Raw genomic sequence first — 13,662 nt, 5'->3', positions numbered from 1 at the left:
GGGCTAGAAAGCATGCATTGTGCGCAAGGGTGATACTTCTTCCATGTGGAATGGAAAAAAACCGTGTTTTGTCAGCCTGTTCTTTTTTGCACGCAACAAGGAACTTAGTCAGCCCACCTAAATCAGTTCGTCTGTAGCAGTTGATATTGATCATGCAAATAGCCAAAATTACTCCAGTGGCTTCTTTCTTGTGCAGAAACCAGCTACTGGTGAGTAACTTATCATTGATAGAGTTTGGGAATCAACCTTGCTCCCTTGGGTGGGGCAAGAGGATTGTAGTCTTGTAACTTGGCTATTGTCCTTTCAGCACAAGATCCACGTGTGAGCACACACACACACACACACACAGAGTGCTATCTACTGTCACCAATTCTATAAAAAATTTTACTGTTAAATAGAGAAGGGAGGACAATCTCGTATTTTAAAGGACCACTCTTAAAAACATTTTTTTAATACATCAAAGGACCACTCTTTAAAATGAATTAAATTTTTCTTACTTAAATCTTAGGCCAGATCCTAAAGGAAACAGAGAAAATAAGACTTAAATAACAACAGCATGATCAAAGCAAAAAGTAGTAACCTAACATATTGGGCTTTCATTCTTTTGGGAATTGAATATCTCTTTGAGAATTTGATGAAAGCTGTGGACCTTGAACCCCAGAAAAATGGGAATACAAAAAAAAAGTTTGCATATAATTTCATGGGTCCCAGATTAAAGAAAATGGTTATGTCTTCCCCTGTGATGTTCAGTTTATCTCAGATAGCAAGAGTCGAGGTGGAATGCAGTTTTAAGGGTGCAGTCTTAAGAGAGAAAGTAGATGTGCAGTGACTTTGTTTTAAAGTTATTTTGTAAATAATTGTAATTGTTCATCTTAGTCATCGTATTCTGTTACCATCAGGAGTTAATCTGTTATTCTTATAATTTATTGAGAATGATTGGTAACTAATTAGGAAGGGAGGGAGTAGAGTTGGGGGAAGGAAGGACAGAGACGAAAAATCCTCAAGAGAGACACAGATTGACATAGTGTCTAATCAACTTAAATTTCTAAAGGAGACTGGAGAAACCCTAAATATCAAACAACTGAGGGTGAACTGACTTAATTTTTTTTGGCCAAAGAGGTGGATTCCTGTCATGCAAGTCAACAATTCAGCTACTTATTGGGCACCTGCTGTGTTAACCAGCATTTTGTGTTCAAGGAACTACAAATGATGTGAATTAGATCAAGACAAAGCCTAACCTCAAAGAATTCATCCTGCGCTCATTATGATGGAATCAAAGCTTTGAAAAGGGAAAAGTCCTTTTAACCTTCCTTCCATGGTCTTAGCAATCAATATGTCTGGGCATTTTTCTTCAAGTCCTTCATTGTTAATGAGGTAGGGTTAATGCTCTTTTGTGTTAAAATTCTGCAGTGATGGTGTTTATCTTTTGAAACGCTGCTTAGTGAGCTCATGCAAGCTGTTTGTACAAAGACAAATTAAAATCAAGTAGATGGATGCAACTAGCCTCCACATTCAGACCTCAAAAGCAAATAAAGCTGTAGTCGGAGAGAAAATAAAAATATGTCTTTTTTCCCACACGCTGCAAGTTTCCAACAGAGATGCTTTCGTGGAGAGGCTGGTTGCTGTCTTTGGTTCCTCCATGGGAGGAATTATCCAGAATATGGGAATTATGCATCTAGGTAGTCTAGTTAAAGGTTTTCTTCTAAAGTGAAAGAGTCTAGTTAAAGGTTTTCTTCTAAGGGAATGCTTATTGTGAAGTAGCACAGAGAAAGTGATGTCAAGACTAACTGAGGGTCACAAACAAATCTGGAGTGATTAAAACTTTCTGAAAATACTTCAAATGCAGCCATCATGAAACACTCTCATTTAAAGACACTGAAGCATCTGAGAAGCAGGCTCCAGGGTACAGCGGTGAAGCCTCTTTTCAACTTAATTCAGAGAGTCTGGAAGATTTTCTGAAACCCATCAATGGGCTTCTGTCTTCAGATCTGCCTCCAAACAATCACATATTCCACCTCCTGGTGGTCGATAACAGAGGAGACAAAGGAGGGAATGGTCCGTTCATTTAACCAGCTGCCAGGGCAGAACATCTGTCCTCAGAATAAATGTTTGTTGTAAGCACCCAGATGATTTTGCCTGGTCCCCTACAAGATGTGAAAATTGCAGGGAAGATGAATTTCTGACTTGGCCGTAAGTGGAATCACAGAAGCAAACATGTTTAATCAAGATGCCAGTGACGGCTCATCCCTCATCATTACGATATATTTGAGAACTGTAATTTCTCTCTCATCCATTATATTTGCTTCTTTTCACATTTCCTGAGCTGACTCTGTTTGGAAGTCAGCAGGTCATTTCCCCTTCTTTCATGCTCTAATAGATTTCACTCTCAAGATCTCACACCCCAGCAGCACCGGACTGCTGTGCAAGAGTTACTCAAGGAACAAGAAATGCTTGCAGAGAACAGCAATTTCATTTTCATCTGAAGAAAAATGAGAGTTTTAAGATGTTTATCACACCCAGATATATATAGATATATATATATATATATTCTCATATATATATGAGAATCCCTGATTCTTCTCCATAGAAAAAACTTTTGGTCTCAAGGCCTTTAATGTTTCAATTCTTATTGTGATCCAGTTTATTGGAATAAGGATATTCTTCAAAGCATTGAAAGGTTAGGGCCTGTGTCAATATCTGTGTCCTGTAATCAAAGCCTCCTTGGATGGTAGTGTTGTGGCGTGATGGCATTTGATGTGTGAAAATGGACTGCACGTGCGTACTTGGTCACTTCAGTTGTGTCTGACTCTGCAACTCCATGGACTGTAGCCCACCAGGCTCCTCTGTCCGTGGGATTCTCCAAGCAAGAATACTGGAGTGGGTTGCCATGCCCTCCACTAGGGGTTCTGCCCCACCCAGGGATCGAAACTGCACCTCTTAAAGCCTCCTGCATTGGCAGGTGAGTTTTTTGTTGTTGCTGTTTTTACCACTAACGCTACCTGGAAAGCCCAGTGGACTGCATATCTTGGGCTAAATGCTGAAAACCATCTCCCCACTTTGATAGTGGTGTCATGAGCAACTGTGAGATGGGAACTGAAAGGTTTCCAACATCTATTGTGGGCCTGGAAAAGAAAACAACGGTCTCAAAGGCTCTTGCTGAATCATCTAACTTTGGGGAAAACAAAACTGAACTTTAAGTCCTGTCCTGATGCTCCGGGCCGGTTGCATCTACCTGGGACTTATCACCCCCTGCCCAGAAACCTCCCACCGCCTACATCTGCCCGGGAATTACTGCCCCCTGCCCAGGGGACTTATCACCCCCTGCCCAAAATCTCCCACCCCCTGTTCAACTACAAATGCCATCTCAACTAAAGATTACCCAAAATGCCCCGCCTGACTAACGCTTCCCTTATCGCTTCCACAAACCTCCCTTTAAATATGAAGCCTCCCTGATCCCTCGCACGCTCAGCCTGGTTGGTAGGTCGACTGTTGCCCCTCCTTGCCTGAATACAGGTAACCTACCTCCATTGAGGTCGTCTCTCCTTTTCTGCCTTGGCCCGAACTATATCTTACATCCTACCTCCAGTTTAATGAGTGATATCTGAGCATAAGCTTCTAGGTCATTCTCTGAGCTGCCAAATATGCTACATTTTTGGCAACATTTAAGATTAACAGCCAGTCTAACAGGTTTGGTCTTTTCTTGGAAATGTGAGTGACTTCCTCCCTGTCTCTCTGTGAACACTTACAAGCTGTCATCTTAAAGCTCCAGGACACGCCTCCCGAGTTACTGTAAGGTGAGCTGAGTGCTTTGACTTTTGTGATTTTGGCTTAAACGTGTGAGTCTCTGGTTTCGGATCTATAAAGGAGAGCTACTCTTCTGTGGGTCATTCTCAGATTCATACCGCCCCTTCTCTCTTTCTTCACCCCTTTCTTTTTCTTTCTCCCTTGATGATTTTAGAAGGCTTCTCCTATCTCCTTTCTTTTCCTATCAGATAACTCCCATCTGAGTGTTCACACTGGTTTCTGCTACACAGCAAAGTGAACCAGCTATGTGTACACATATATCCCCTCCCTCTTGAACCTCCCTCCCATCTCACTCCCATCCCACCCCTCTAGGTCATCACAGAGCCCCGAGCTGAGCTCCCCATGCTGGCATTAGTATTTGCTCCTCACAAGAACCGCATGTGGTATTGTAATTCCTGCTTGTGTTGGACACCTCTTGTGCCCACCTCACACTCCCAGCCCACCTTTTCACTCCTGTAGCTACCTGTGGCACAAGTGTAACTCACCAGCAACGTGCCCAGCCATACTGCCTACTTCCTGCCCTGGCTTCTCTGCCGCCCCCACCTGAGATGCCCGTGACTACACTCAGCCATTCAGACCCAAGCAAACCTGGAAGTGTGAGAGAGCTGACATCCCACGTAGACCCCTTGACCAAAGAGGAACTGGAGCCAATGGGAAAATAGTCCCCTTTTCATTCCTAGAGAGAATTCTGAGCTATCATGTGTCCCATGGAGGTCCCGCAGCAGTGGGCACCCACAGCTTGACTCTCCCCTCCTTTCATTTCCCTCTTCCCAGCTGCCCACTCCTGTTACTCGAGGTCACTTCCCCAAATGAACTACCCGCATATAAGCCCTTGCCTCATGCTCTGTTTGGGGAACCATCTCACTGTGTACACAGAGACTGGAAGAACAAAGAGAGGCTTGTTTTCCGTGAAGTCAGACCTGGACTCACGTCAGATTTCTTCCACCTCCCACATCTCATTTCCTCAAGCTGCGCCCCATCCAGGTTCATACATGCGCCTTTTAACAGAGGCCTCCCACGAGCTGGGTCAGCCGAAGGAAAACCGAGGAGAAAACGGCTGTGACCAGGCAGCTTTGTTTTGTTTTGTTGTTTTGGAGTGGGGCAGGGGTTGGTTTATTTTTTAGCCAAACCGCACAGCCTGTGGGATCTTAGTTCCTTGACCAAGGATCGAACCTGTGGCCCCTGCAGTGGAAGCGTGGAGTCTTAACCACTGGACCTCCAGGGAAGTTCTGAAACAGGCAGCTTTGAACATTTTCATTTCACAGCCCCTTCATGCCCCTGCTAAGAGCCTGTGCCACACAGCCAAAGGTTTCACACGACCGGAGCAGGGACCCTTGTCAAATTTGTCTTGGTACCACTAGCCCTTGGGGCCTGGTATACAGGAGGTGCTCAGGAAACACTTGCTGGGTACTCAAGTCCAGCAAGCAAACTATTGATGGTTTATTTTTAATCTTTGCTTTATACGTGGCCATGTTTGTTCATATATTTGTTTATTTTTATGCTGGTTTGGAACGTAATTGCGGATGGACAGAGAGTGAGAGGGTAACAGGCAGGAAGGCCAGGGGTCTCCTAAAGGAGGAAATAGCCTGCAAGTGTCAGACATTTTTCTCTCTCTTAAGCGGCAGGAGGAAACAAACTAGCGATATTTTTTCCTTCTCTATACAAATTTAAAAGGAGGTTTCTCTTAAAATACTGTGTTGCCATAATGACACCTGGTTTCACCTGAAGTTAACTATTCTCAAACCTAGAGATGACCAATGCATTTCTCTTATGGAAATGTTTGTCTTAAGCTATGCTAACGTGCTATGCATTTACCCCAGACTCTGTCTTCAAGTCGGTTCAGCCTCTTGGCTCAGAACCTACTTGACAAACCGGTATGTTATATTCAGATAGTGTTCCCCTAATCTATGTAAACGAAACTATTTGTATGGTGATCTGCCCTTCTTCAAGATTCAAGTTCATCATTTTATGGCCCAGGATGAACCATTTGGTGCCAAGATTATCCCAAAATGCATCTTATGGCTGAGGGGCCTGGTGCCATTCTGAGTTCTAAGGCATTCCTTTCTTACATTAACAGACGGCTAGTCACTATATAACATCCAGCTGAAGACTAGCAGGGGGGTACTCTTTCTGCCCGCTTCTGATGCCTATGTCAGAAGCTTTCTCTACCTCCTTTATACTTTAATAAAACCTTATTACTCAAAAGCTCTGAGCGATCAAGCCTCGTCTCTGGCCCCAGATTGAATTCTCCTCTGGGGGCCAAGAATTCCGGCGTCTTTTTTCATTCAACGACCTTTCAAGAACATTTAAGGAAGGGTTGTTTACCTTTTTCCCAAGCTACATTAAAACAGATTCACATGCCTGCAAAGTATTCAAAGAATATTAGATATTTCTTGAAATTATGGTTGAAAAAAACACAACTGTTTGTCGGGTTGACTGACTGGTGAAAGAAATAGAAGCCATCAAACTGTGGCTTGTAGGACACACGCTCTGAGATGCGTGGGTTTCACCTGTACCAATTGTTTAATACTTGAAATTCTGAAGTTTGCAGCAGGTCGTACCACTTCCTATAACTTCTGCCTTCCCTAATTCTCAAGTTGGTATTACCTGCCTAGCCCTGGTAGGTGGATGGGTTTGTGACCCCCACACAGAGACACACATCAGGCTCCAAGAGCCTGGCATCATTCCTGACTCCCCCTGCAGCTTGCTCACTCCCCCCCACCACCGTCAACAGGTGCCCCGTGGCAGCGTGACCCCCTCCTCTTTCCAGGTACTACAAGATCACCGTGGTGCTCATGTGCTTCGTAGTCCCCACGCTGGTGCCCTGGTACATCTGGGGAGAAAGCCTGTGGAACTCCTACTTCCTGGCCTCCATCCTCCGCTACACCATCTCACTCAACGTCACCTGGCTGGTGAACAGTGTTGCCCACATGTACGGAAACCGGCCCTATGACAAGCACATCAGCCCTCGGCAGAACCCGCTCGTCACCCTGGGTGCCATTGGTGAGTGTCGGGTGGGAACCCCTGGGGACAGTGGGTGTTCAGACCTTCTTGGCTTCTCGGGGGTTTTGTGGGACGTGTCAGGAGAGGCAAGGGAGTGGAGAGGACTGGAATGAACTTGGGCTTTGGCGTTAGAATCCTGGCTCGTGGACAAGCCTCTTACTCTCTGGTTTACAGCTTTATTATTTGTGAAATGGAAACAGGAATACCTGCTTCATAAGGGTGTTACGGGTTTGATCCCTGGGTTGGGAAGATGTCCTGGAGAAGGAAGGAAATAGCAACCCACTCCAGTGTTCTTGCCTAGAGAATCCCCATAGACAGAGGAGCTTGGGGGGCTACAGTCCATGGGGTCGCAAAGAGTCAGATCCGACTGAGGGACTCACACTTTCAAGGGTGTTACGAGAATTAAATAAGATACTGTATGTCATCTGCTTAGTATGGTACCTGGCACATAGTAGGTAATCAGTAATTAGCAGCTATTTATTTTTACGCTAGCCATTTCCCTACTAAAGGAGGAGTCGCAGTTGATGTCGCTCTCAAACTGCCTGACCACTCTTAGCCTCAGCTGTCCAGCATTTGGCTGACCATTTAAAAAGGCCCTCAAACAGAGGGATGGAGAGAAACGGGACCTTGACAATCTCATGGGTCCGCAAAATGGTTAAGAGTCAGTCTGACAGGCTTAGTTGAGGCTTGGTTCCTCTGCTCAATCTCTGGGCAAGTTATCTGGCTCCTCCCCACCTTGTGTTCTCATCTGTAAAGTGGAGATAAGAGTAGCGTTGACCTTCACCCGGGGTCACCACAGGGTTAGGTTACCTAGTGTTTGCAGCAGGGCTTAGCAGGAAACAAACCTTCAGGGATGTTGTTTTCCTTACTAGCCTAATGGTCTTAGGCAAGTAACTTGTCCCTTCTGTGCACTTCCATCCTCATTTTAAAGTAGGGTTAATCACAGCAGCTAGCTGAGTGATGTGAGGATTATAAGCATTAAAACCCTTTGAAGAATGCAGCCCTGTGATTGGCACACAATAAGTGATTAATAAATGTTACCAGGACTTCCCTGGTAGCTTAGCTGGTAAAGAATCCTCCTGCAATGCAGGAGACCCGGGTTCAATTCCTGGATTGGGAAGATCCCCTGGAGAAGGGGTAGGCTACCCACTCGAGTATTCTTGGGCTTCCCTGGTGGCTCAGTTTGTAAAGAATCTGCCTGCAATGCGGGAGACCTGGGTTCGGTCCCTGGGTTGGGAAGATCCTCTGGAAGAGGGCATGGCAAACCACTCCAGTATTCTTGCCTGGAGAATCCCCATGGACAGAGGAGCCTGGCGGGCTGCAGTCCTTGGCGTTGCAAAGAGTTGGACATGACTGAGCGACTAAGCACAGCTGTGTCTTGATAGAAGCATTTCGGGCTTCTGTATAAGCTGAGCTTGAGCTCAAGACCAAACCCAGGAAGGAAGTTTCCTGCTGTTAAGTATAAACAGTCTCTGCATCATTCTGCAATGAATTTCTGCCATCATGGTGTAAGGGTCACCCATTCATTAAGACCCTAGGGATCTTGTGTTGACAAGAGCAATGTAAGTTGAATAAACACCAGATTTAGCTTTGGGAATAACTTGATAAGCAGAGAGAAAAGTGTGAGCTTCCTGATCCCTCCTATTGTTTTCTCTTCATCTCACTCTTTGTCTTCAGTAAGAATTGTGGTGAGGGAAGCCACATCCAGTGGTGACTCTGACAGTGGACGAGAGTGGGCACCATGCATCTGTTACCACCTTACATAGGGGATGGTGGGCCAGGAAACCAAGGAATGTGGCTATGACACAGGTCCTGAAAAACTGGGTGTTGGCTTGAAGGCTCTCAAGGTCTACACTGAACTCTCAGTCAGCTTTCCTGATAAAGGTCATTAGAAGACTCTTATTACACCAGCCATATGGGAGACCGGGGAATATGTTCACAGTTCTTTGAACAGTGCCTGTTTCTGAAAAATACGGGGAAACTCTACAACTCTAGTCCAAGAATGATGAGCGTGGAGGGACAGGGTAGAAAAGACCTAAATTAAAAAGAAAATCACAGACCACAGACTGATCCATCTGATGGACTCATCATACAGCAGAATCTTCCAAATGTGGTCAATAGAAGAACTGTATGATGACCAGTAGCCACTTAAGAAGTAAAGGAGGAATCTGGTGGTTCCTCAAATGGTTAAAAATAGTTACTATAGGATACAGCAACTCCACTCCTAAATTTATACCCTAGAGAAAAGATAGTGTATGTCCACATAAAAACTTGTATATGAGTGTTCATAGCAGCATTATTCATGATAGCTATACAGTAGAAATATACCAGATGTCACTCACCTGATGAATGGATGAATGCAATGTGGTATGTATATCCCATACCATAGAATTCTCTTCAGCAATAAAAACAGATGAAGTACTGATACCTGCTACAACCTTGAAAACAGTATACTGAGTGAAAGAAGCTAGTTGCAAAAGACTGCATATTATTTGATTTCATTTACATAAAATGTTCAGAATAAGCCAATCTATGGAGACTGTATTAGTAAAGATTCTCCAGGCAAGTGAACGTAAAATTTGCTCAGTCAAGTCCGACTCTTTGTGACAGTATATATGTGTGTGTGTATATATAAGAAGAAAATGGCAACCCACTCCAGTATCCTTGCCTGGGAAATCCCATGGACAGGGGAGCCTGGCGGGCTATGGTCCTGGGGTCACAAAGAGTCAGAGATTATATATATATATATATACACACATGGTAGTTTAGTTGCTAAGTTGTCTCCAACTCTTAGCTCCTCTGTCTGTGGAATTTCCCAGGCAAGGATACTGGAATATATATATGCAATTATATATATATATATATACACATATATATATATATAATGCTTATAATAAGTCTCTCTCTACCTATATATTGGGTATATTCTGTAAGATCATATGGAAACCTGACTGAACTTTTTGGCCAACCCAATATATATCCATATAGAAACAGTAGGATTTCTAAATCTATATAAAGGTAGATATATTCTGTTTCTGTGTGTATTTACGGGAACAGGGCAGGGAAAGGAGGAGAGATTTAGGATGAGGAACTGGCTGGTGAGATTACAGAGGCTGAGTCCCACTGTCTGCCATCCGAAAGCGGGAGACCCTGGAAAGCCAGTGGTATAATTAAATCTGAGTACAAAGGCCTGAGAACTAGGGGAGCTGATGATGCAGATCCCAGTCTGAGGGTAGGAGAAGATGAAATAGACATTCAATCAGTGTGTCTGGAAAATAGGGGGCAATTCCTCCTCCAAGCCTTTAAGGGACTGAAAGAAAGTGAATTCGCTCAGTCATGTCCGACTTTTTTCGACCCCATGGACTGTAGCCTACCAAGCTCCTCTGCCGTGGGATTTTCCAGGCAATAATACTGGAGTGGATTGCCATTTCCTTCTTAAGGGACTGGCTGATGCCAACTCACATGGAGGAGGACCATCTACTTTACTGACTCCATTGCTTCAAATGCTAATCTCATCCAGAAACACCTTCACAGACACCCAGAAATAAGGGTTAATCTGCGCACTCCTTGGCCAGTCAGGTTAACATGCAAAATTAACCATCACAGAGGAAGAAAGTAGGACTGGAAGGATGGGGGGATGGATGGGGCTCAACATCCATCCATCCTTGGGGAGTGGGGTTTCTTTTTAGGTAGTGAAAACGTTGTAAAGATGTAAAGATCGTTGTGGGGATGCCTGCACAACTCTGCAAATATACTGAGAGCCATTAACTTGGATACTTTAAATGGGTGAATTGTGTGGTGAATTACATCTCAATAAAGCTGTTTGAGAAAAATGAAAAAAGATGTGAGACTCCTCCTGAAAACACCCCGGGGGAGGGGCAGTAAGGGAGGAAAAGTTACTCACTGCGAAGGGAAGAGTAATATATAGGCAGATTTTGGATATTTAAAGATCCAACTCCTTAATTCACTTACTTACGGGAACGATTATCATTTATCTCTTCCGAGCTTTCCCAAGAAGTCTTCCTTTAATCCCTTCAGTCGACAGAGGCTATTTTTCTTTCATGAACATACATCAAAATGATGATCTGTTATCAGCTATTCGGCATTTAGCTTCCGAAGTACAGCTCTAAAGTCATGGGAGCATGTCACCAGTTCATGGGAAAATTCATCTTGAGACTTTATGCTGATAACTTTATTGTTATTTTTCTGTTCCTATCATTTGTCTAGCCAATTCAGTGAATGCTGCCTAAGGGCAGACGGCAAGTACAGTAAGTCCCCTACATACGAACACGTTCGATTCTGAGACCAAGTTCGGAAGTCCGGTTTGTTCAGAAATCCAACAAAGTTAGCCTAGGTAGCCATCTAACACAATTGGCTATATAATACTGAACTGTAATAGGTCTCTAATACTTTTCACATAGATAATACATACATAAAAAGCAAACAAAAAATAAAGCATCTCTAATCTTACAGTCCAGTACCTTGAAATGCATGCACAGTACAACAGATGGCATACAACACGTCTTTGCAGGTTTGTACATAGGGGACCTTCCGTAAGTTTTTTGTACCCCATGGAGCCTAACACAGGGTCTTGCAATCTCGTGGCATTTCAAAGCTCTGCAGAGAGGTGCCGATAGTGTTATTTCAAGCCTTCTTTGTCTTCCAGGTGAAGGTTTCCATAACTACCATCACACCTTTCCCTTTGACTACTCTGCGAGTGAATTTGGCTTAAATTTCAACCCAACCACCTGGTTCATTGACTTCATGTGTTGGCTGGGGCTAGCCACTGACCGCAAACGGGCAACCAAGCAGATGATCGAAGCCCGGAAAGCCCGGACTGGAGACGGGAGCGCCTGACTCTGGATCCTCCATCTTCGCCCGCTGTCAACGACGCCTCCGTTCATGGCCTTTGTTACTACACTTATCTTGTTCATTGGATCGTGGGAGGGGGCGCAAGCTGGGGAGAGAACAGAATCCACGCAGTTTGGGGGTTTTTTTCGTTGGTCTCAAAATAATGTCAAGATACAAACTATCAATGAAAAGAATTTTTTAAAAGTCAGTGTAACTATGCTTTAACACTAGAACGCGGACATGTGATTTAATCGCTGTAGCTACAACATGTCATTCAAACATACATCGTCATGTGCTGGTACTTGTACGTGATGTTAACCCTGACAGGATGAAGGAATTTCATATTCTTTCAGTGTGATTCAGGAGAGCCTTTGTTTTCTGTTTTAAACCCAACCTTATTTTTAAACAGACTATCTGAAGGAGCAGAGAGGCAGGGTGGAAGACAAAAGAGAGAGTCTAAGTAGTAAGGAAAGAATGTTTCTGCTTTGTAATTATTGTGTGTGTGTGTTGTTGTTTTAAAGTAAGAAAATTGAAAATGTTAAAAAGTGAGAATACAGGAAATGGCTCTCTTATTTTTTTGCCCTGTTTCCAGCTTGTTAATGTTCCGCTTTCTTTGCTTCAAGGGGTCTGTTCACTGCTCAGCTAGTTTTGTGTCCTGAGCTGTCCGTCCAGCTGACCCTATAATCAGTGCCTGTTTTAAGTGTTTGATTTTGTTCTCTTTGCTATTGTCGGTTTAAGGTGTAGAACTCAGAAGTGCCAGACATCAAGTGAAGCTCAAAGGAAGCTCTCATTTAAATGTTTAGACACCTAATTTATATTCTAATTGATCCTAGCCACTGGTGCATGTACTTTACCTACTCCTGCTAAATAAGCATATTAATTTTCCACACCAGGTCATCAGATCTGAATAACCAACAGTTATCTAGAACTCAGTGTCTACAAATGTTTCACCTGCATGCGGCCTTCATTGATTTTGCAGCAAGACATAAAGTGATCATTATGTAGCCTCTGGATTTTAAAAAAATCTGTGTGTTAAGTTGCCTTGTAAAGAGCATGTCGAATTAATGGGACAGCGTGCCCTTTGTGTTAGATGTTAGAGCAAAAGAGAGCCTTATAGTTTGGCATCAGAGCACTTCGAAGATAGTGCTGCAAAGATAGGGAAGATGTAGGATTTAAATTTACATTTTTGAAAAGAAGTGACGCCGGTAAGGAATTGTCATAATAAAGTTCTTCATCCAGCAGGTGTTTAACGGTGTTATTTTTGCCATTAATAATGTGTAAACTATAAGTGATTCACAATAAATGATTATGAATTCGTTGGTGTTCCTGACCTGATACTTAAACCCAGTTTGAATGTCCCTCAAGGGTGCCTTATGCTTTGTGACGACCACATAATGCACATTTGATTTGGGCTCTGGGCTAACAACAGCCCCTAAGACGGGACCTCTCCTATCCCATCAGTCTTACGCATAACCAGAGGGAAAATCAGCAGGTTTTATTTAGACTGTAGAGCAGCAGTCCCCAACCTTTGGCACCGGGGACTGGTTTTGTGAAAGACGGTTTTTTCACAGACTTGGGGGGTGGTGTGTGTTTTTGGGGGGGTGGTTTCGGAATGATTCAAATGCATTACAATTATTGTGCACTTTATTGCATCAGCTCTACCTCAGGTCATCAGGCATTAGATCCCAGAGTTTGGGGACCCCTGCTGCCCCAGTGGTGTCACTTCACAGTCACCAACACCTCTGCTTGTACTGCTTCGAGCTGACACGTGGGAACCCAACTCCTACATGTCATCAAAACATCATGAAGCATCCCTTCCTCCCCACAGCCCTGCCGAGGTGGGCAGATGGACTCAACTCTCACTCCAGCCCTGCCTCTCAGCTCTGCCCCATGCCATGCTCCTCACTCTCTGCCCATCTTTTGCCCCAAAGCAGTGCCCTGGCCATCAGCTGTCAACGTCCTAGCCTGCCTGCAGTTGAGTGGGAGGCCAGCTCTCGGTGGGGG

The 13,662-nt window shown here is 44.1% G+C and overlaps 1 protein-coding gene across 1 annotated transcript in view; it reads left to right on the top strand.

The window, feature by feature from the left end:
- SCD5 (stearoyl-CoA desaturase 5) overlaps window positions 1-12,974 on the top strand; it is a 175,809-nt gene extending 162,835 nt beyond the window's left edge. Inside the window, exons 4-5 of the mRNA XM_070372591.1 lie at window positions 6,575-6,807; window positions 11,474-12,974. Of these exons, the coding sequence (XP_070228692.1) occupies window positions 6,575-6,807; window positions 11,474-11,664 (424 nt within the window). The 3' untranslated portion in view covers window positions 11,665-12,974. The remainder of the gene's footprint in view (window positions 1-6,574; window positions 6,808-11,473) is intronic.
- The last annotated feature ends 688 nt before the right edge of the window (window positions 12,975-13,662 follow it).

Source organism: Bos mutus, chromosome 6 (genome assembly GCF_027580195.1).
Source record: "Bos mutus isolate GX-2022 chromosome 6, NWIPB_WYAK_1.1, whole genome shotgun sequence".
Lineage (NCBI taxonomy): Eukaryota > Metazoa > Chordata > Mammalia > Artiodactyla > Bovidae > Bos > Bos mutus.
This window is presented reverse-complemented; position numbering and strand designations above follow the sequence as displayed.